This window comes from Eulemur rufifrons, chromosome 28, assembly GCF_041146395.1.
Source record: "Eulemur rufifrons isolate Redbay chromosome 28, OSU_ERuf_1, whole genome shotgun sequence".
NCBI classification, from domain to species: Eukaryota; Metazoa; Chordata; class Mammalia; order Primates; family Lemuridae; genus Eulemur; species Eulemur rufifrons.
In genome coordinates this window covers 59,493,291-59,515,724 of record NC_091010.1, presented here as the reverse complement: position 1 = coordinate 59,515,724, position 22,434 = coordinate 59,493,291, and the positions used below count along the sequence as shown (strand labels likewise).

The 22,434-nt window shown below is 51.2% G+C and overlaps 1 protein-coding gene across 2 annotated transcripts in view; it reads left to right on the top strand.

Moving 5' to 3' along the window:
* Nucleotides 1–22,434, top strand: part of HSPA12A (heat shock protein family A (Hsp70) member 12A) — a 128,285-nt gene that overhangs the window by 90,890 nt on the left and 14,961 nt on the right. For both annotated transcript variants that reach the window (XM_069460011.1, XM_069460012.1), the window contains exons 2-6: nucleotides 5,343–5,428; nucleotides 7,012–7,139; nucleotides 10,077–10,263; nucleotides 12,386–12,490; nucleotides 17,259–17,375. In XM_069460011.1, the coding sequence (XP_069316112.1) occupies nucleotides 5,343–5,428; nucleotides 7,012–7,139; nucleotides 10,077–10,263; nucleotides 12,386–12,490; nucleotides 17,259–17,375 (623 nt within the window). The remainder of the gene's footprint in view (nucleotides 1–5,342; nucleotides 5,429–7,011; nucleotides 7,140–10,076; nucleotides 10,264–12,385; nucleotides 12,491–17,258; nucleotides 17,376–22,434) is intronic.

Sequence of the window (22,434 nt, the reverse complement as noted above, 5' to 3'; positions counted from 1 at the left end):
CTGGGCTTGGTGCTGTGGTCTCTGCCACGGTAAACGCTCATTTCCATAATTATTATTTAGCATTTGGAGAGTGGTTATTTTACACTCAGTGTTCTTTGTAGTGAGAGGGTCTCCCGGTTCATGCCAATAAAATTTCCATTTACTCTGGACATCAACCACGGTGATTAAAAAAAAAAAAAGCCCATAAATTATTTACTGAAATGGAAGTTCAGCTTATGGTAATAATGCATTAGTTCAGCTAACCATGAAGCCTGTTATAGGGTAATAAAAGATTTTTTATTTTCCTTCTTAAAAGATATTTTCCAGTAACCTACACATGACCTTGAGCTCATCAATTTTCAAAGATGACACTGCAGGGAGAGTGTATAAGGACACAAAGAAAGAGAGCTTTTTATCAAATAGCCTGATTTTAGGTCAGTTGTCAGCAAAGACCTGCCATCTCGCAGCCAGTAGAAAAAAAAGAAATTAAAAAAAATACATATATATAAATACATCTTTTAAATCACAAGGAACAGACCTTGAAAATCCTTTTGAAATAGGGCACTTATTTGATAGATACATAAATCCAAAAGCTAGCAACAAGGACTATTTAGAGAAGTTAGCATGTCACTATTGTTGAGACCACCTGTCACGTGTTACGTGAGCCTGGGACCTTGTGGAATAAAGTCAGCCCTATGGTTCTGTCTTTGTCTTTTAAAATGTTGTATTTATGGAGCAGGATTGATTTTATGTGTCTGAGAAAGTCTACGATTCTGCTCACGGCCATTTGCTGACTAACGTCTCCAGCAGAGAAGAGCAACAAGCAAGTTCATGAATTATGGGTCTCCTTGAGGTTCTCTTCCAAGACTACTTTTTATTTTAAGAATGTCTGCTTTGATTAAAGCCATTAGAGCTGGGAGCAAATAACAATGAGTCTGAATTTTATGTGTGTTACATTTTATAGCAGGAACCCAGATGAAGCCTGTATTTTAATGCTTATACTACTATGACTTAATTAAACTAGTTCCTGCTCAACTACCTGGTTTGGGGTTCTAAAAAAATCCTGTGGCAGGAGCCTTGTTGGTCAAATAATTTATTTATCTGTTCTCTACATTGCTGCAAAAATATTTATTTATATACCCAGTTTTTGGGCAAAAATGCTTTAATGTGTTGCGGTGGGAGGGTTCCAGGTTTATGGAATGAACCTATAACCACCCTTGTCAACTTATTTTTATATTCACTAAACAAAAAGATTGTCTGCACACTAACTATACAAGACCTAAGTGATGTTAAATTATCCATAACCAAGGAGACCTGGTGATTAATATTTGTTTGTTCACTAGAAAACCCCAGCGTGTCTGCCCCCTCAGTTGAACCACAGTTTTGTGGCTGGTAACTTGCATTCATGAAATGGTCCGTGTTTTCCTTTTTCTGTGATGTGAAATCGTTGAATCCCTCTGTGTTACAGGACTTCAGGGTCACCAAGTCTTGAAGTGGAAGACGCTTTGAGTGGTCTTTATTTAATCTGGTTGGAACAGTGCAGTAGATAGTTCTTAAAACTCCCAGCTCCTTAGCTCTGCCCTTGGTCACATTTCCTGATAAAGCATTTTCCTTTAATCTCTCTCTCTGCACTCTCCCTTCCCTGCCTCCACAGAAGGGTCTGAATTTTCTCTTATCCAGCTGCTTTTCTTTCTTCCAAGCCTCTCTTTGCGTCGAGGTGTTGGCTTTGCCTTTCTCTTCTGTTCCTAGTGTGCCGCAGTCAACCTGTGGGTGCTGAACTGGGATATCCTGTGGGTGGAAGTATCCCCAGGGGAGATGCTGCAGGGGCTTTGCAGAAGTAGCACAGGCAGAGCCACAGTTAATGACATTTGGCATTGCTTACTGTGGATAAGGGCCTCCATATAAGTGAGGGCAGGACACATAGCATATGCCTTGTACACAGAGACATTCCCAGTATCAACTCTATCCTGTTGTCTATTAGCTTATATCTGTCAAATATCCATAAATTAATAGACAATATTCCATTTACCCTTTTATGTTTATTCCCAATCGTTTACCTATTGAATGAAAGATCTCAAGACTTGTTGGGACTATTCGCACACCAGAATTAAGCTCCTCGCACCCCTCAGGTGATAGGTAAGGTAGGCTTTTCCATATTCTTTTCCCAGAAAATTTTTGAGCACCACTTTGAGATCGTAAGTAAGTACTGACGTAAAAAATTATTAGTGTGTCTCTACAGGCTTTGTAATTCCTGTGCTGGGCTGAGGGACATTAACTGGTGAATTATCTTTGATTTGGAATATATAGATATATAGATGTTGGTGTGCGTGATGTGAAAGTATCCATGAAAATGTTACTTTTCCATACCTTCTATGCAGATCAATTTTAAGGCATCGCATAATGTAGCTAAATTTTAATTTCTGGTGGAGAAAGTGCACGGAGTTCAGCTGCCTCTTGGCCTGGCTGAGTGATCAGCAAGTCAAACGATTTGTATAAACTGTCCCAGTTGCAGTGGGGGAGGGAAGTTCAGGGAGAACCAAAAAATCCTTGGTTCTTGCCCTCAGAGTATCCCGGAGTCCCTTGGGGACCCAAGGCATGTGTTCAATGTGTGGCCTGACCCGTGCTATTTTGCAAATCAGTGGGACGGCCCGGGGCATGCTCTGAGAAGGGCTGAGTGATGGGATAATTAGAACCAAGCAGCAGCGGGGTGGATAGTTTGTCTGCAGATAATAGCTTGTTTGCTAATTGCCAACACCAGATTTTCTGGGCAATTAGACACTTGATTTCTTCCAAGACCGTCTGTGCGAATGTGGACACATGGCCTCAGGCCTTCCAGGTAGCAGGTGGAGAGGGTGGCTCCTGGTGCATCTCTCTGCAGGCTGCCCGAGAGCCGTGGGCAGGGAGGATCTCTGTTAACAGGTGGAAGGACCATCTTGCTGGAACCCATAGTGGAGAGGCAGAGTTCCCCCTGCCTTCGTGGAAGGGGGTGGCTTTGTGCTGGGAGGTTAGCAAAGATGGTGGCGTTTAGCACGCTGGTCAGGAACTGAGCTACTTCTCCATTCTCTTTTCAAGAGCACTGGGCCTTGGGTGCTAATAGGAATCAGAAATAGCTTCCCCTCCCAGATGAGCAAGTTGATTTTTTTAAATAAAATTTTTTTATCGTGGTATGTATAACATAAAATTTGCCATTTTAACCATTATTAAGTTTATAATTCAGTGGCATGAATTCTATTCCCAATGTTGTGCAACCAACACCACTATCTATTTCTGAAACTTTTTATTACCCCTAACAGAAACTGTGTACCCATTGAGCAAGAACTCTCCATTCCTCCCTCCCTCCAGCCCTTGGTAACCTCTAATCTACTTTCTGTTTCTATGAGTTTGCCTGTTCTGGATATTTCACGTACAACATTTGTCCTTTTGTGTCCAGCTATTTCACTTAGCGTAATGGTTACTAGGTTCACCCTGGCTGTAGTGTGTATAAGAATGCAATTCCTTTTTATGACTGAATACTATTCCATGGTATGGTTATGCCACATTTTGTTTATCCATTCATTTGTTGATAGACACTTGGATAGTTTCTACCTTCTGGTTATTGTGAATAATGCTGCAATGAACGCTCACATACAAGTATCGCTTTGATTTCCTGTTTTCAGTCTTTTGGATGGATACCTAGGAGTGGAATTGCTGGGTCGTATGGTAATTCTATACTTGACTTTTTGAGGAACAGCCAAAGTGTTTTCTACAGCAGCTGCCCCATTTTACATTCCCACTAGCAATGCACAAGGGTTCCAATTTCTTCAAATCCTTGCCAACACTTGTTTTTTTCCTTTTTAAAAATTTGCAGCCATCTCAGTGGGTGTGAAGTGGTATCTCCTTGTGGTTTTGATTTGCATTTCTCTAAAGACCATGATGTGGAGCATCTTTTCATGTGCTTACTGACCATTTGTGTGTCTTCTTTGGGGAACTGTCTATTCGAGTCCTTTGCCCAGTGAGCTGATTTTGTGCCTGTCGTTACTGGGCTACGCATCTCTGTCCCCGAGGTTGGAACTGAGCCTCCCCAGGAGGAGCGAGGCCATGAGCCTGCAGAGAGGGAAGCGGCTGTGCGGACACGAGGCTTCACATTCTCTCTTGCGTGACTCATTTCATTCCCTCAGCCTGTTTGGTACCCACTGTGGTGATGCTGCCGAAGTTCTCACCAAGTAGAAAAAGAAATCAGCAAGAGCCTGGGATTAACCTAAAGCGATTTAGCAGAAGAGACAGATGGAGCCACTGCTCGTGCTTGCCTAGGAGCAGACAGGCCTTTCTCAGACACCTCCAACCCTCGGTGTTTCCTTGACCACAGTATTGTTTTAGAAGATTACCCACTTTTACCTAGAGCAGGTATTAGACCATGCACTCAACAGAGCAGCATGTGCAGAGCACCTGGGTGGTGCCCGGTGTTCACAGGTGCCCAGGGGCCGGCCATCATCTCCACGGTGGGACATGCAGTCCTTGCTGGGCAGCTGGCAGGGAGAGCAATGAGGAGCATTCCAGCATTGACCAGGGAGAGTGTGACGTCGTTGGGGTCTCATTCCCAGGAGGAGGAAGACCCCTGGGCACTGGGAAGGCTTCAGAACAAATGCTATGCCTGAATAATGGTGAGAGCAGCAGGGCAGTGGACAGAACGGTGTTCTGCTGCTGAGCTGTTGGCCCTTCTCCCATTTGACCTCATGCCTGTTGTGGGGCCCTGTCTGCAGGGGCCAGGAATGCTAATCCATCTGCCTTTTTGCTGTGGTTTTTCTTATAGAATGTCCAAAACCTTCAGTATCACTGTAGAGAGATGAGTTCACCATGCTCTGGCATCCACTAGGCAAGGACACTCTTTCCAGAAGTTGTGCTCCTGCCCTATCTTCCTAGGATAGGTGTTGTTAATCTTTGGGGAGAGTGTCCTGTACCCCTTGAGGAATCTGAGGGCAGTGGATACTCTTCTAAGAAAATGCACACAGAATTGCACATGATCTCAGGTGGCCACAGGTTCTGCTAGTCCATCGTGGGGCCCAGGTTAAGAGCTGGCTCCACAGAGGATGCAGCCAGGAGCTAGGGGCCTTTGGGGACTGAGCAGCATCTCCTACTTAGCAGGGGCAGGTGGCACAGAGAGGCCTGGTGGTCGCTGGGAGAAAAGGAATATCTCACTTGGTCAAGTTCTAAATATCAAATACAAGGGGGTGCTGGAACGGATGCCCCTGCCATCCTGGCCCCATCAGTGAGGTGGCTCTCCAGAGGCCACAGTGCCAGGAGGGGCAAGGCCACGCAGCCCTCATTTCTGCTCCCGAGCTCAGCCTATACCACTTCTAAGGCATGGACTTTGTCTTTCTTTTCAGAAACGGCTCCCACATCTGCATATTCATCTCCAGCACGGAGTCTTGGGGACACAGGAATAACGCCTCTGTCCCCTTCCCATATCGTGGTAAGATGTGTGTGTGTGTGTGTGTGTGTATGTGTGTGTGTGTGTGTATGTGTGTGTGTGCGCGCGCGTGTGTGTGTGTGTGTGTGTGTGCGCGCGCACGCGTGCGCTGACTAACTGTGCAGTCTGGGTCTGATCTCACGGTTCAGGCTGCTGGGCAGCCCCTCCCCTTTGCTGGGCAGAGATTAAATTGACCTGGGATGAGCCACAGGAGCCCTGCCAAGCCCCTTCCCGACTCTGGGCCTGAAAAGGCTTCCGTGGTGTGGCTTCTGCTTCTGGAGCCGTGGGTGGGTTGTGGGGACAGGCGGTGGTGGGGGGGAGCTGCCCTCAAAGGCTCAGGGCTCAGAGCCTGCGCGGCATCCTCTTGAAAGGAAGCAGCCGTTAAGACTGTACTTCGCTGCCCTGTCCGGAAGCCTGTGGCCGTGCACTTGCCTCTGCGACAGTGTCCAGGCAGAGAAGGCCTGAGCAGCGCTTTGCCTGCAGCGAGGGGGCTGGGGAGGGGGCTGTTGCTCCCACCACTCCCTGTGCTGTGAGGGCAGATGGGGCTGTGGGAGCTGTCCGAAGGGGTGCACATGTGGCCCACTGGTACGTGGAGGAGAGAGCAGCTTTGCATGAGCTGCTCAGACTCACAAAGAAGACCCTGCTGAGGACTTGGGAGCCACCACTAGGAGGGGGTGCCAACTCGTCCTGGCTTCCTGGAACTGTCCTGCTTTACACCGAGAGTCCTGCGTCCTGGGAACCCTTCCGTCCTGGACACACTGGGAGTGTTCGTTCCCTTGGGCCAGATCCTATGGTTTTCAAACTCTGCACCCTGAGGGCGCCCTGTGAGAGCCTCAGGGTGTGTGGGGAGGAGGGCAGAAGGAGGAGAGGCCAGGCAGGTGGCGGTCTTCCCCCAACTTTCACCAAGACAGGACAACTCCAAAATTTGTTGGTTCTATAATTCAGAGTTCTGGGAATTAAAAAGAAAAAAAATTACACTGCTTAAGAAAAGGGTTTGGAAGCGTGGTGTGGCCTGACCAAGTGACTTGACAGATGAGGAAAGGCCCTGGGCCCGAGGGGAAGGACTCAGGGAGTCTGCAATTGGTGCGGTGGGATCGGGCAGGGTCCCGGGATGCCCAGCCCTGCTCACGGGCATGAAATGCTGGCATGGGTGGAGTGGTCACCTGGGAGGTACAAGGGACACAGCTGGCAAAGTGCTTAGGCGGTGATGGGAGGTCTGCACAGGGACTCGGGGAGGGTGGGCGCTGGGGGGGGAGTGTGTCTGCTCAGGGAAGTACTGGGCGCCGGCCCTGAGGGCGGAGTTTCTGCAGTTGGGTGCGCGTATAGGTTGACAGAGGAAGTGGGCACGCTCGCTGCAGGCAGGTGCCCTCGCCCTCCTCTCGGGCGCCTCCATGTCTCCCTCAGCCTCTCGGGTGGGGGCCGAGGCTGGCCTGCCCTCTCCCAGGGCTCGCCAGAGGGCAGACTGGAGCTGGGACGTGGAATGTCCTTCTATCTGCAGTGGGTACACAGCTGGGCAGGGGGGAGCCACTGAGGGTGTCTTCCTGAGAGCCAGGCCCCACCCCCAGTGCCTCTCTGTATATGTGCAGAACGACACCGACCCCGATGTCTCGGAACAGCAGTCATTTCTCGTAGTGGTGGCCATCGACTTTGGGACCACATCCAGTGGCTACGCCTACAGCTTCACCAAGGAGCCAGAATGCATCCACGTGATGAGGCGAGTGCTGTGGGTGGGAGGAGCACGTCGCGGGCGCCAATCACTGCACCTGGGGGGACTCAGGGGTGGGATTAGGCAGTGAGCCTGGGAATGGCACTGGGGAGGAGGATGCAGGATTCTCGTCCAGCTCGGCCCAAACTCACTGTGCTGCTGGGGACAGGCCATTTCTGTCCCCTGGGCTCTGGGTTCCTGGTCCATAAAAGCCTTGGTTTAATTCTGATTTAGTTGGTGTGGGGAGGGGCCCGAGCAGCATGTTTGAAGCCTGGCCCAGGTGAAAGGCATCGACCCCTGGGGTGTCTGTAATGGAGGTGACCCAGGTGCCAGCTCAGCCACTTACTGTGTGACCTTAGGCAATTGCTGAACCTGCTGAATCTCAGTTTCCTCACCTGTGAAATGGGGTAATAACAGTAGCTGCCTGATAGTGTGCAGAGTAAATGAGATGCCTGTCAAGTGCTTAGTGCATAGTGAAGTGTAGGCAGGGAAGCTGCCCGTTCTTTCAGGTGAAGCAAAGTCATGGGGGAATGGCAGGCAGAGCAGAAAGCAGTGTGGGGTGAATTTCCGCCAAGTGACCCTAAAGACAGAGTCGCCCTGGTCCTCCTGGGAGGCCCTCTGTGGCGGACCCTCCTTCCCCTCTTCATGTGCAGAGCAGGCCCTCACCCCCACCCTCCCATGGGATCCAGTGTCCATGAGGACTCTGGTCTGTCCTGGCACTGACGTCAGCTCTCCCAGTCGTGACCTCCTTGCAGAGTCTGTGGGCCCTCAAAGCTTTGGAAGCCTGGGATCTATCACCCCAATTTTCCAACTGCAAAGGATGACTTTGAAGATACGTTGTCATTGGCTTTGCAATTCCTGCCACTGAGTAATGGGGGAATTTAGTATTGCTACCATAGTAAGATTTCAGGTATTTTTATGAAGCACTATGTAAAACATAGGTCATAATAAAAGTGACCCCCACCCCAATCATGGTTTAGGCCCCACCTTTCCCCTTGAAAACCAGATGTGGCTCAGCCCAAGGCCATTGTTGTAAGGGGGTCCAGAGACCCTTGGCCAACGTCTCATCAGGAAATAATGAAAAGCCAGTTCTGTGTCAGCAAACCCTGATGATAGTGTAGCCCCCAGGGTTTAGTCGCCACCAGGATGCTACCTCCAGTGAGCCAGACAGATGCTGTGAGGGTCTGTGCTGCCGTCACAGACCCCCGAGATGGAAAACCCCGGTGGAAGAGAACATGGCATTAAAAGCTAGACTCAGTGTTGGGCAGCTTCTATGTTGTTGTTCCAAGAAATGTTATTTCCACAGGGTAGTCATGCCATGCAAATAGAAAAGAAAGAGCGAAATAACTTCGAACTTGCCTGGGAGGAATACCCACAGTCGGGGCCCCTAGAGGAGTTATCTTAGTCCTGGTAGAGATTTCGGAGGGAGGCTGGTTCTACTGAATTTTATTTCAGTCAGAACATATTAACATAATCATGATACAGACTGACAAAGTTATGAATGAGAAAGTTTAACCTTTTTGTATCTAAAGAGGAATGAAGGAATAAACATTTGGAGGGAACAAGCTCATGGGGCCATCTACTGAATATGTCACAGCGCCTAGTAATGACAAGCCCGTTTGTGAAGGGCAGTGTGTGGAGCTGCTGCCTGGCATAGGGACCGTCCCTGTGTCTCACTGCGGTCACTTCGAGGACTTTGGCTCCTGGGGGAGAAGCTGCGTCCTGTTGGAAATTGGCCAGGGATGATTCTAGACCCGTCTGGGCAGTAAATCCCGGCGGAGGCTGGTGCTCCATCTGGACCCGATGGCCCCACTGCTGCTTAATGACGCGGCGTCGGGAATAGCTCATCTCCCCGGCGCACTGCGTCTCCACCTGAGGCCCTACACGGGGTCACGTGGCTAGTGGCAGGCCAGGAGCCAGGGCCTTGTTGGGGAGGGAACAGCTTGGCCTCCTGGCAGCCTGGGCTTTCTGCAGTGGCCTCAAAGGAGAGGAAAAGTCCCCAGCCCTTCCCAGCCCACTTCCTTTTCTCCCTCTGGAGAGGAGGGCACTCCTCTGTCCCCACCTCTCTCTGCCTACGGCACTCTCACCTCTGCTCCCAGGGTAGGACTGGACCTCCTTGTCAGGCACCTGGCTTCCCACTCCCTCCCTTTAGTCCAGTTTGCTCTCATGAACAGCAGCTCTGATTCTATCATGCCCCTACTCTAAGACCTTCAGTGGCTCCCCATTACTCACAGGTTAAATCTCTGAGTCCACAGGGTTCTCCTCAGCCCAATTCCAACCACTTTCTGAATTTCATGTCTCACTCTTCCCATTTACATAATCACTCTTCTCGTTTACACACTCTTTCTCTAGCCCACACAATCACTTAGCATTCCCCACGCATGCCCGGTGCTTGCCCACCTCTGAGCAGCCTGGAGTGTCCTCCCTTCCTTTGAGATCCAGTTGTCTGTTGCTACGTCAAGTCTCCCCTGTGCTCTGCACTTCTCTCTGCCCACCAGCTGGCACCTTGCCTTCTCTGACCCTGGGCGCTTCATTTCCATGCCTAACTTGTTTGAAAAAGGATTCGACCCAGCTACATATCTGCTAATGAGTGCTTGCAAATTAACCCCCCTCCCCCAAAATACATTACCTACAAGATCATGAATTATTTGAAGGCAGAAACGTAAGTTTCATGTCTGTATCATTAGCATCCAGCACACAGTAGATGCTCAGTAAACACCGAATGAAAGGATAAAGGCAGACCTTGTTATCAAGCAAGACCTTGGCACTTGCCCATTTTGTTTTTCTTTTTAACTAAAGTTGTGTCTCTGGTCACTACGCAATCAGCTGGACCAGCGTGCATCTGAGCACCCACATCACTGACACTCATGCATACAGTAGGTACTCAAATCTGTGCTGCCTGACCTGGGAGAAGGCCCTATAACCTCTGCCTTCCCTTGGTGGCAGGCGATGGGAGGGAGGTGACCCTGGTGTGTCCAACCAGAAGACTCCGACCACCATCTTGTTGACTCCCGAGAGGAAGTTCCACAGCTTCGGGTATGCCGCCAGGGACTTCTACCACGACCTGGATCCCAATGAGGCCAAGCAGTGGCTGTACCTGGAGAAGTTCAAGATGAAGCTGCACACCACTGGGGTGAGTGAGCCTCTCCCCTGGCCGCAAGTCCTCCGCATTGGAGAGCCAGGGTCCCCCCAGCCTTGGGTGGGGAGGAGTGTCTTTCCCACCTGGGGGCCCTCAGATTTCTCCCAAGCAGAAATTAATTCCATTTACCTTGATTTTAGAAATAACCTGGAAAACACAACCCTTTTTTGGACTATGCATTGCTTTCTGATGTACATGTGGGCAGGGAGATAGACATTCAGAATATTTAACAACTTGTTTGTCTTGGAAACTGACCCCCACTGAAGCAGGGGCATAGGGTGCTGGGGGCCCTCTGCCACGCTGGGAGTTCTGCTTCAGTTGCTAGGTTGTTGGGAGATCCGGCGATCCTGAAGGGGCCATGTGGGGGTGGAGGGCATTTGCAGGACTCAGGGCAGTGGCTGTTAACTAACCAGTTTGGAAGTAACAGCCGTGGGGAGGGGGAGCTCAGGACATCAAGAGGAGGTCCGACTCCCAGAGTAGTGGCCTCAGTTCTGCTCCCAGCAAGCTGGCATTGTGTAAGATGTCTCGTAAGTCAAACAGGCATCCCCCTACCCTGAAGCCTCATAGAAAAGGTTGGGGAATAGGATAGAATTTTCCCAATTTAAGCATTTTTTCCCATATATTTTCCTTAACTCTCAGTACTTAGAAAGGCAGGACGGTGATAACATTTAAGATCACAGACTCTGAAGCCAGGTGGTTAGTCCAAGTTACTTAACCTCTCTGTGCCTTGTTTTGTCATCTCTGTAAGATGGAGACAATGAGAGTGCCTTCCTTGTGGGGATACTAAGGATTAAAGGAATCAAAATACATAAAGGTCTCAGAGTCATGCCTGGTGCATAGTAAGTTCTGGTCAAGTGCTAGCACCTATTATAATTGCTGTCATTTGTCTGCTAAGTGTTTGCAGATGACAAAACAAACGTTGGTGGGAAAGTCAGCGGCCAGTGCCCCACCTTCCAAGGTTCTGTCCATTGCAGTGGTTGTCTTTCCATGGTGCAGGACAACCTCTACTGGACATGGGCTGTTCCCGTGTCACCTGGTGGGATTCAGTGCTGAGTATCAGGACTGCACCTGGAAGCATAGGAATTTTTTCAGTTTAATTTTTTAAATTCAGAGCCAGGCTTCCTGGTGCTTGGTTACCTTTCTGAGCCTAGGAGCTGCTGCCCCAGACTGCGGTATCTTTGCTGAGCACCAGGAGCAGGAGGTGGCTGGCTGGAAGGGGTGAGCAAGCGCAGATAGGTCAGGACGCCACCCACAGGCTCCACAGGGCCAGGTTAGTGACTCAACAACGCCCCTTCTCCCTCCAAAGGCAAAGCATAATTACCCAGCCTGAATCAATCTGGAGGCCACGCTGATTTTTTCCCCTGGCAGTAAGAGTTTGTGGTTCAGAGAGACTTGGGGGCTTCCTTATGACTTTTGCTCTCTGCCCATCCCTACCCTTACCCCACAGAGACTTTTCTTATCCCTTTTTGATGACCTCTGTCCACCCAGCCTCTGGGCTCTACAGAGCATCCTCCGCCCAAGGACCACACTGAGCATCTGCTTTAGCTTCTGGCGGAGGAAGGCAGGCAGCGATGCTGGGCTCCCAGCGGATTAGACAGGGCAGGCCTTAAAATAGGAGCTCTTCTATTTTGGTGACTTGGTTGGCAGCTTATCAGGGAGTGAAAGCTTCATGTCTGTTTAGCATCATGCCTGGCGGTGAGCTGGCACAATCTAGGCCGCCACCGGGGCGGCTCCAGAGTGTGACCATGTGTGTCCAAATGTGGAAATAGCGTGTAAATCGCATCGGGAGTGGTGGCTGCTGCCTGTTTTCTCTTCCTGACCTGTGCTGCCCCGAAACCTTTGCTCACAGAGGATCCAGAAGAGAGAGGGGGAGGGGAGGAGGGAGCAGTAGAGATGGGGCCTGGGGGGAACAGCCAGAGCCCCCTACACGGTGAGGGGACAGTGCTGCCAGGCCCCGCTCTGGGGCACACTCCATCCTAGCCTGCCTCCTCAAACACGGGGAGACCCAGACATGGCTCACTGATTCTCCGGATCTCCAAGTAGCAGTCTCCAGAGTCAGAAGACACGTTTCTCCTTTGTCGCCGTTTTACTGTTTTGTTTCTCTTCCCCCCGCCAGGACCTCACCATGGATACAGACCTGACGGCAGCAAACGGCAAGAAAGTCAAAGCCCTTGAAATCTTTGCTTATGCCCTGCAGTACTTTAAGGAGCAGGCGCTGAAGGTAGGACCGATGACAGGCCAGGTAGGCCAGGCAGTCATGTGTTAGGCGGTGGCACCCGTGCCGGCTCCATCCCTGGGGTTGCTGCACCTGCCGGCAAGGGGGAGAGCGTGGGCTTGCAGTCAGAATGGCAGGATGGGCCCTCCCGCGCTGCTGGTGGGAATGTAAAATGGTGTAGCCGCTTTGGAAAACAGTTTGGCTATTTCTCAAAAAGTTAAGCACAGAGTTACCGTATGACCCAGTAATTCCGCCGCTAGGTGTATACCCAAATGGAATGAAAACACGTCCACACAAACACATGCAGTGTGCATAGCAACATTATTCATAATGACAAAAAGTGGAAACAACCCACATTTCTCTCCACGGAGGAATGGATAAACAAAACGTGGTCTGTCCACACCGAGGAATCTTTATTATTCAGCTACGAGGAAGGAAACACTGATGCATACCACCATGTGGACAAACCGTGAAAATGCCACGTGAAGGAAAGAAGCCAGACATAGCAAGCTACATTTTGTATGATTCCATTTGTGTGAAATGTCCAGACCAGGCAAACCCCTAGAGACAGAAGGCAGGGCGGCGGCTGCCAGGGCTGCGGGGAGTGAGGATGAGGGGTGGCTGCTGACAGGTGTGGGTTTCTTTTGGGGGTGGAGAAATTAGATGGTGGGGTTGGTCGCACAGCCTTGTGAATGGACTAAAACCCACTGAACTGTGCATTTTAAAGGGTGAATTTGATGGTATGTGAATTATAGTAAAAAACCCCAAAAAACAGGAAACATACTTCACAGCTGTGTAATTTCAGGCAAGGTACTGAATCTCTGCCATATCCACTTTGCTAACCTGAAGAGTGGGCTGGGTAACCACACCCTGTGGGGCCTTGGCTATTAAGTGAAATGTTGGACGCGCAGCGCCTCCCTCACCAGGTAAACACTTGAGAAATGGCGACTGCTCTTTCTCCTCCTCCTCCTCCTCTGTGCCCCACCAGATCCCATGGGAGAGGCTGGTAGTGGGAGCCCCCGTGGATGGTCCTTGCTAAGGTTTGTGATCACAAGCGTCCAGAGCACCAAAAACTGCTGATTTCAAAGTGGGATCCGCCGTCCACTCAAGTGCTGCCGCCCACAGGCATGGGGACGAGTGGGTGGGAATCAGATGACATACTGAGCTCTATCCAGGAAGAACTGGGAACTTCAGAAGCATGTGGTATGATGTGATCACTAGGAGAAATGTAGTGAATTCTAGAAATAGAGCCAGACTACTTTCATCCATTTGAATACCTTTTTTTGTTTTTTTGAGTACCTTTTTGTGCCAGGTCCTAAATGAGTGCGGCCGTGTAGAAATCAACTCAGTACACAGGAGTGCGTGGTCAGAGTGAGGGTGAGGGGGACTGTGGGTGTTGGTGGAGGCAGAGATTCTGTCCAGTGGGGTGCATCAGGGAGGGCTCCCTGGAGGAGCAGATGGGGGTGGGGGGTCCACAGGCAGCAGCTAGAAGGACAGGTATTTCAAGCTGCTGGAATGGCACAAGATCAGCTCCGGGAAAAGAGGGCACAGCAAACAGCTGTGGGAAGAATGCGGTTTGGGTGGAAGAAGGGCGAGGCTGGGGGATAAAGCCAGAACACCGAGCTCAGGACAGGATCCTGCAGAGCCATGAATGCCAAGCTAAGGCACTTTTTCTTGGGTAATGGGAGCCATCAGAGGATTTCTAGTAGGGGAATGACGTGGCTACGGGGGTAGTATTGGAGTGTCATAGTCTGTTTGTGCTGATAGAATAGAATACCACAGCCTGAGTAATTTATAAAGAATAGAAATTTATGTCTCACAGTTCTGGAGGCTGGGAAGTCCAAGGTCAAGGTGCCAGCAAGTTTGGTGTCTGTTGAGGGCCTGGTCTTTGCTTCCAAGATGGAGCCTTGAATGCTGCATCCTCTGGGAGGTGGGGGGAGGAGCACTGTTCCTCACATGGAAGAGGAATTAAAGAGAGCGAGCTCACTCCTGTCAGCCCTTTTTAGAGCAGTGTCAATCCATTTACGAGCACAGAGCGCTCATGACCTAAACACCTCGCATCCGGCCCCACCTCCCAACGCTGTTGCACAGGGGAGTGTTTCCAACACATGAGTTCAGACCATAGCAGAGAGCAGGAGATCCCAGAGGTCCTGAGAGCCCATAGGGTAGAGGAGAGCCACATGGAGCCACCCGACTCAGACCCTGAAGGTGTGTCTAAAGGGCGAAAGGGAGGCTCTGAGGCTCAGAGGACCAGGGGTAACTCGGGGAACATGAAGGAGGATCACGACTACCAAGGAGAAAGAGTGGCCGGGGTGGGAAGAAGTGGGTTCTGGGAAAGCATTGTGCCCCCAGAAAGGGGAAGGGGAGGGTCCTAGGGGCAGAGCAGGGGCTGGCGTGTGTTCGGGAAGACGGCACCAGCCAAAGGCAAGAGCACTGTGAGGCCCGCTGGGCGCTGGGAGGGTGGGCCCCGTCATTCCAGGCGGTGGAGAAGTAGAAGAGGAGGAGCACGCTGAGGCGGACCTATGTCAGCCGAGGACCAAAGATCAAATGTCACAGAGGGACGGGGCCAGCACCTGGTGGCCCAGGAGGCCACATGAGAGTGTGGAGGAGCAATGGGCACTTGGGAACATTTAGGACTGGAGAAAGTCCGCGACATTGGCACGTGTTTCAAGTTTGCCAGCAGGAAAGGAGGGAGCAGCCTTCTCAGAAGGGGAGGGAGGAGGTGGAGGGAACGGCCCCAGAAGGTCAAGCAGGGGCACGGGTGGTTGTTTGTGAACTCAGCTCAGCCGGAGAGGCTCCAGGGAACTTGCTAGCACCTTCCAGCTCCTGCCAGTAGGGCACATGCCACGAATACATTCCAGGAGAAAGAGCTGTTTGAGGTGACAGGTGGGAACTAGCCCTTACAGGGTGCTGGCTGGGATTTGAGGGGCCAGTGGGTTCAGAGGGAGGGAGTTATTGCACGTTTGACCAGAATAAGTGTAGGCAGAACGTCCACTGGAGTGGAACGTCTGAGCAGTCACAGAAATGAAGCAGCCCAGTCGTTCATGAAGGACAGTCAGTGAAAGTGCCCAACACGTGAGACAGCGTTAATGTCAGCGTCTTTCCCTTCCAAGCTGTTCCCTACACACCGGGGGACAGACAGCTTCTCCAAACCCTCCAGACAGCCCAGGGAAGCCTGTCATTTGTGTTTGGAGCCTGTTTCCTTTTAAAGAGTTTAAAATTGGGTGCCTGGTTATCAGCATTGTGCTTAGAAGCCCTCCCTTCACACGGCTCACCTGCGCTGGAAAGGCCAGGTGACAGAGTAGTATGATAAAAATGGCAGCTTGATGTTGACCCAAAGCAGAGGTGTTTTTTAAAACATGTTTTAAAAGAAGTTTACTGAATGTACTTAACACTACTGAACTGTACACTTAAAAACGATTAAGATGGTAAATTGTACAGTACGTGGATATATACCACTAAATAAGATTTGTATTAAAAATTTAAAAATTTTTTAAAAGGCAAAAAAAAAAGTTTACTGATCAAAGAGGAAGTTAGTTCAGTGACAGGGTAGGCCAGACTCAAGAAAACTATTTGAAATAATAGGAAAAATGAGACACGACCAGGAAAAAAAAATTTTTTTATTAGCCTATTAATCTTCTTGTGTCCCCAGAGCTGACTCTGACGCAGAAGTGTCTTAGTGTGGGTGTAGGTTTGATTTCAGATTTGTCTGGTATGTGTGGCAACAAGAGGGGAGAGGAAGGAAGGAACTAGAATTTATCAGAGGTCTTTGGGCCACACATTCCTTGTGCATTTTCATTTAATCTTGCCAATAATGCTAGTTTTATTGTCCCCATTTTACAGATGGGAATACTGAGTCTGAGAACTATTCCAGAGACATATTTTTGTCTACATGGACCCGGTGGAAACCTCTGATGCTTCCGCCCATCTCATTTGTCCACATGGGCCCTACCGATGTGGTTTAACCTTAACCAAAAGTTAAGGGCAGCCATGGTTCCTGGTTAGGTCAGGTCCATACCCTTCCCTTCCTGTCAGGGAAACCCCCCTGATATGCTGGGCTTGCATAAGGTAGATGACTGTGACAACAACTACGGTGACAACTGCCACCAGTTGTTAAGCATTACTGTGGGCCAGGCAGGGTTCTAGATACGAGCCCACATGTAACAGTTTAGTTGGGACTTTTGGCCTTTAGAGTCAAGATAGACCTGGCTGTGGGTTTAAATTTTGGCTCTGCCACTCTCTAGCTGCATAATGGTCAAAAGGATCTCAGTCTCAGTATTCCCATCTGCAGAAAATGGGCACAATTATGATCCCTTCCTAACAGGATTCTTCAATGGGCTCACAGAGACAAGGTAAGGAAAGTGCTTAATAAAGTGATCAACACATAAGCGCTCAGTAAATGTAGCTGTCCGTAAATTAGCAACACTCTCAACAACCTCATGAGCTAGGTATTATTATCCCCGCTGTACAGATATGGAAACTGAGGTGAGATGTCATCACTTGTTCAAAGTCACATGAGTAGGAGGTGGCTGAAGGGATTTTCCTCTGATCTGCCTCTCAATTAGTCAGGGAGTGAAAGGAGCTAGAGCTCCCACTTGCTAAGTTTTCAGAAAACAGATTCTTGCTCCCCGACGCTGGTAAGTTCAGGAGGCTGGGGAATAGACACCCCAGGGGCTTGTGGCGGGAGGCCTGGGTTCTCGGCGAAGCCACAGGAGGCAGGCCCTCGGGGACGGTGGTGCCACTTGACCTGGTTGTTTATTTTCTTTGGCTTCAGGAGCTCAGTGACCAGGCAGGTTCGGAGTTCGAGAACTCTGATGTCAGATGGGTGATCACGGTGCCTGCCATCTGGAAACAGCCCGCCAAGCAGTTCATGAGACAAGCTGCCTACCAGGTGAGGGCAGGGGTCGGGGCGGGCGGGGACCAGAGGAGAAGGACACTCTCGGTGGTGACTGAGCCCGGCTCAGGTACCTCCCAGCATTCACAGGCCTCCTCAGGAGGCAGCGAGGAGGGGCTGGGGTGCCAAGGAGCCTTCTCATCCCTCAGCTTCCTCCTGGGGGAGAAGCAGGGCTCAGTCCGGCAAACGACAGGAGTCGGGCTCGGTTTTCTTCCTGGCCTTGTACGTTTCCAGGTCATGTTTTCACTGTGGATTCTCCGGGGCTAGGACTTCCAGGCAGGGTTTAGAAACATTTCTCCATGGGTGAATGGAAGTGAGAACCTTGAGGAAAAGGCTTGGGAAACATGAGGATTTGAACAAGAAAGGAATAAAGACAAGGCCATTGGCCATGAACCAGCATTTCAGCTTGGCGTGGAGGCTGAAAACGGCATATCTGCAGCCAGGCAATAAAGGAAATATGATTGCCTTCTGCACGCTTTACTCAGAGGGGCACGTAGAGCACCCAGAGAGGGAGTGAGGGCTGCCAGCCCTGCGCGGTGGGTGGCAGACCCCTGAGAAGGCAGTGGCATGGGCGAGTGGTGTGCCAGGCACAGGCAGACATCAGCCAGGGAGATGGATGCTTCCGGGCTGATGACCAGCCTGTCCCTGTGGACACCACGGGCACCATTGGTACCATTGGTGTCACACCCCTTCATGGCCTCCAGCTCTCACACACTGTTTGCAGACCACTTGTGCCTTCACGGGCTTCCGTAAAGGCCGACTTCAAGGCAGGAAGGGCTGGCCATGCTCACTGCTGTTCTGGTCCCCAGGCCAGAGCTGGCTCCTGTTGTACTTAACCGCCCCCCTCACCCCCACCTCTGGGTTTATGAAAACCCACCCCTGGGGCCTGGGTCAGCCCTCTGTGTGTCAAGAGTCAGTTTTCTGAGTTTTCAACAGAGGCTGGGCTGTGGCAAGTCACCAAGGTAATAGATGTCCCTTGCCCCTGTCACCCCTCTCAGGAGGCGTCCTGTCCACCTTTCCCAGGGGACACAGCTCCGATGTTGAGTGTGTGGTTACATGTGTGAGCCTTTCTTTACCAAACACCCACAGAATCACCTTGAGCTCCAGAGTGTAGTAAAATGGCCGCGGGAACCTTCATGTTGTGAATCGCATTCAGCGCTCACTGGGGCCTGACTCCCAGCAGCCCGCAGAGTGCAGGGTGCACACGGTCAAGGGCGGGGCGTCCCTTCCCCTCTTTCTCCCCTTCCCCAGGCTGCTTCCCTGCTCTCCCCTTCCTCTGCGCAGCGTGAGAATCCAGCTCAGTGGATGTATCTGCCAAAAATAGATTTGTTTTTGTGGGGAAGAAGGAAGAGGGTGGAAGTTCCAGAAAGAGGCAAGTTCTTTTCAAAAGGAAGGAAAGAAAATGCAGTGTAGCTGTTCACAGAAGCCCTGGGCACCACGGAGCTTTTCCGTAGCATCAGCCTTCAGGCCATGTCCACAGATGGGATGTCGGGACAGGGCTGTCCGGGAGACACTGCCCAGCGTCCTGCGTGTTTCCCAGGGAGGATATTCAAGGTTCATGGTTTGGACTCGCCTTTCCCCGCCCCCCGGAAGACCTCGCAACAAATGCGTGACCCGTAGAAGGGTCAATTCTTATTTTTAGCCTGAAAAGGAAAGAGGTGCAGAGACTAGTAAATTTGTCAGGGCTGTTGGAGCCCCAGGCTGGCTCTTGCAAGGACTGTCTCTCTGAGCCCCTGGGACAGGAGGGCCCCTCACACTAGGAGGTCTGAGGAGGGAACCAGGCAGAGGAGGGCTCGGCATCCCTGAGGGTTTGGTGGGATCAAAATAGCACCTCAGAGAGAAAAGGGCCCACAGCTGGGGGCAGGGACAGACGTGACCAGCGTTTGTGGACGTGGGGAATTTGCCTTCCGAAGCCCATAGACAACACTGCAGACGGGACTGTCTTCATGTGGGGTAACTTGGGTACAGTGTCTCCGCAGCTTCACTTTTGGCCCTTTGTAATTCTGATTTGACGCTTGTGTTCCATTAACAGTCACTGAGTGGACTGAAAGATGGCAGCAACCATTCAGTGATCCTTTGTTCATGAATTCATTCATTCATTGAACAAACCCGTGCTGGCGGCTTTCTGTGTGCCAGGACTGTGGTAGGCGGTGGGTTCTATACCTGACCGGGCAGGGCCCCGCTCTCGGGCTGCTCACAGCCCAGCAGGTGGTTCATTGAAGCCTTTCATAGTTCTGGGTTAGGGACAGGGGTGTATTAGCCCAGTTGCTTTGTGGACTTCTTTGCAGTCTCTTCAGCCTGTCTTCTGGAAGAGTCCTAGGACAGAGTTGAAATGAAGCTTGTATTCTGTGGCCCAAATTAACATCTCTCCACTCTCTCTCCCCACCCCTCATTATTATACAGAAAAAAAAAAAGATGCGTACCCGTGATGGTTAATTTTATGTGTCAACTTGACTGGGCCGGGGGTGCCCAGATATTTGGTCAAACATTATTCTGAGTGTTCCTGTGAGGGTGTTTTTGGATGAGTTGAACATTTTAATAGACACATTGAGTACAGCAGATTGCCCTCCCCGACGAGGGTGGGCCTGAACCCATCAATTGAAGGCCCGAATAGAGCAAAAGGCTGATCTTCCCCTGAAAAAGAGGGAATTCCCCCTGTAGACTGCCTTTGAGATGGGACATTTTTGTTTCTTCCCTGCCTTAGGACTCAAACTCAAACATTGGCTCTTCCTGGGTCTCCAGCCTGCTGACGGCAGATCTTGGAATTTGTCAGCCTCCCTAACTGCATTAGTTAAATCCTTGTAATAAATAGAGAGAGAGAGAGAGAGAGACATCTCCACTGGTTCTGTTTCTTGGGGAACTCTGACTAATACAGTACCTGACCACAAAACATACATCTCAGCCCAGTAGATCTGAGTGTGCTCACCAGGCATCCATCTGTGTAAAAGGTGTTTGATCAGGTGGATATTTGTTTGCTTCTACAAGGTGGTGGCTGCCCACCAACCCTGCCACCCAAAGTGCATCCCATTGGCTGACTTCAGGCAGAAGAGCCGGAAGAATGAGGTAGAATGGGTAGTCCTGCCTCATCAGAGCAGTTGAGAAACTGGTTGGGTCCACTGGGCTTGCACAGGAAAAACAGAGCCCTCCTTCCAGGCTTCGCAGAGGCCTCCTGAGCACAAGTTCTTGGCATAGTCACGTGGGGACTGAACTTCAACCTCCCACCTGCCAGGTGGAGCTGAAAGAGGCCTGGAAGCAGGGCTGGGAGCTGATGCTCTGGGCAGCATCTTCTGTCGTGAGGAGCAGGTCTGGAGTTCTGGGGTCTCCGCTCAGACAGTCTGTGACTCGCTGCCCACAAGGGCTGCAAAGCAGGTAGACAGAGAGTTTCCCCTGTGAAACTTCCCAGACTCACCTCTGTCAAGTGCTTGTTGAAAAAAGGGGTTAAATCTCTATCTTTTATAATTCACAGACTCAGGGCACCTTCAGGCCTTTTAAGAGCATTCAGTGGAAAGACCGTAGCAGAAAGAACACCTGATCCCTCTTCTGAGGCCTTTAGAGAAGTCCTAGCACCGGAAGATAGTTCCACTGAGTCTGGGGGAGATGGTGGGTAGGACATAGTCCAGCTCATTTCTAAAGGCATTTTGCCTAATGTGCAACTCTAGTAGGTTCCAGAAACCTGCTAAATCAGTGATGCTCCCATATGTACGATGATCTCATCTCATATGGAGACACAGCTTGCATTTGCCTCCCTTTCCGAACAAGCCGCAGTGAAAAATGATCACCAGGAAACGCTGCACAACCCCAGAAGTGGTGCAGCTGTGGCCCCTTTGCAGCCTGCCGCCTGGCCAGCAGAGCACTTAACTGGCCTGGCCATTTGTTCTCAGCTGTGGACACAGTCCCTTGGCAGATTTTCCTGGCTGGCTGCAGGGCTGAGGAGCAGAGCAGTCGGGTAAACACCACTTCCTCACTTCCTCCGGCTCCCTGGAGTGCGGTTTTCTCACCTGCTTCTCCTGAGTGGAGCTGCGATCACAGAGGAAGGCTCCAAAAAGCTACTACGATGGTTCTCCTGCTGCTCAGATTCTTGTGCGTGTGTGTGCGTGTGTGTGTGTGTGTGTGTGTGCGCGCTGGGGGGTTAAATGGGGTAGCATGTTCGTGGTTCAGACACTTTCTCTTTGTAGAATGCCCAGGCCACGTCTGCGAATGCTTGCGTTCAGTGCAGCAGGGACGCGGGCCAGGAAACTGCAGGATAAGGCCGGCAGAGGAATGCCGGGCTCATTTGCTCCGCAGCTGCCTCCCGAGCACCTCCCACGTGCTAGGGGGCAAGGAGGCCTGACGGCTGCCCCTAGAAAACATACCCTCTTGCAGGAGAGGATGCACTGTCTGTAAAGTTGGAGACAGAACATGTTAGATGCTCGGCAGGGGCCCCAGTGGAGGGAGAGCTCACATCGGAATAGGAGCTGTGAGGTGCCAGCTCCGAAGGCAGAAGTAGCAAAGGCGGAGAGAATGTTCTTCTGCTCCAGTTGCCTCTGGCCTGATCCCAGGCAAATGGCCCCACAGGTCTCCTGAGGGCTGCCAGGCAGAGGGCTCCTGACCACAAGTGTTTATGCAGAAGCAAAGGCTGCGCTTCCGGGGACCGGGTCCTCCAGCCAAGGGATAGAGACATCTGGGTTTTGAGAGTCTGGGCCACTCTTTAGCATTTCCTCCTTTTCTTGGCGTCCACAGCAGCTCTGGGACTTCTCCCGGGGAGGTCAGCTCTGCTCTGTGGGCTCCGTGGCAGTGTGCTGGTGGGACACGGCCCCACACTCTCGCTGGGGAGTGTGACCAGGCTGGTCCAAGCGCAGGAATGTGGCTGCTTTGTCCTGGGCCTCCCAGACACTGCCCAGGCCCCCCTCTGACCTTGCCGTCTCCTCCCCTCAGGAGTGGGGCCCTCCTCACCCCCACTCCTCACTTGCATCCTCTCCTGGGACAGTGGGGAACCCCCAGTGGAAATTAGAAACAGTAAAGCTTTTGCTTCAGGCCAGGCCAGCCCAGCTGGGGAGGGACAGACGAAAGGCAGCCC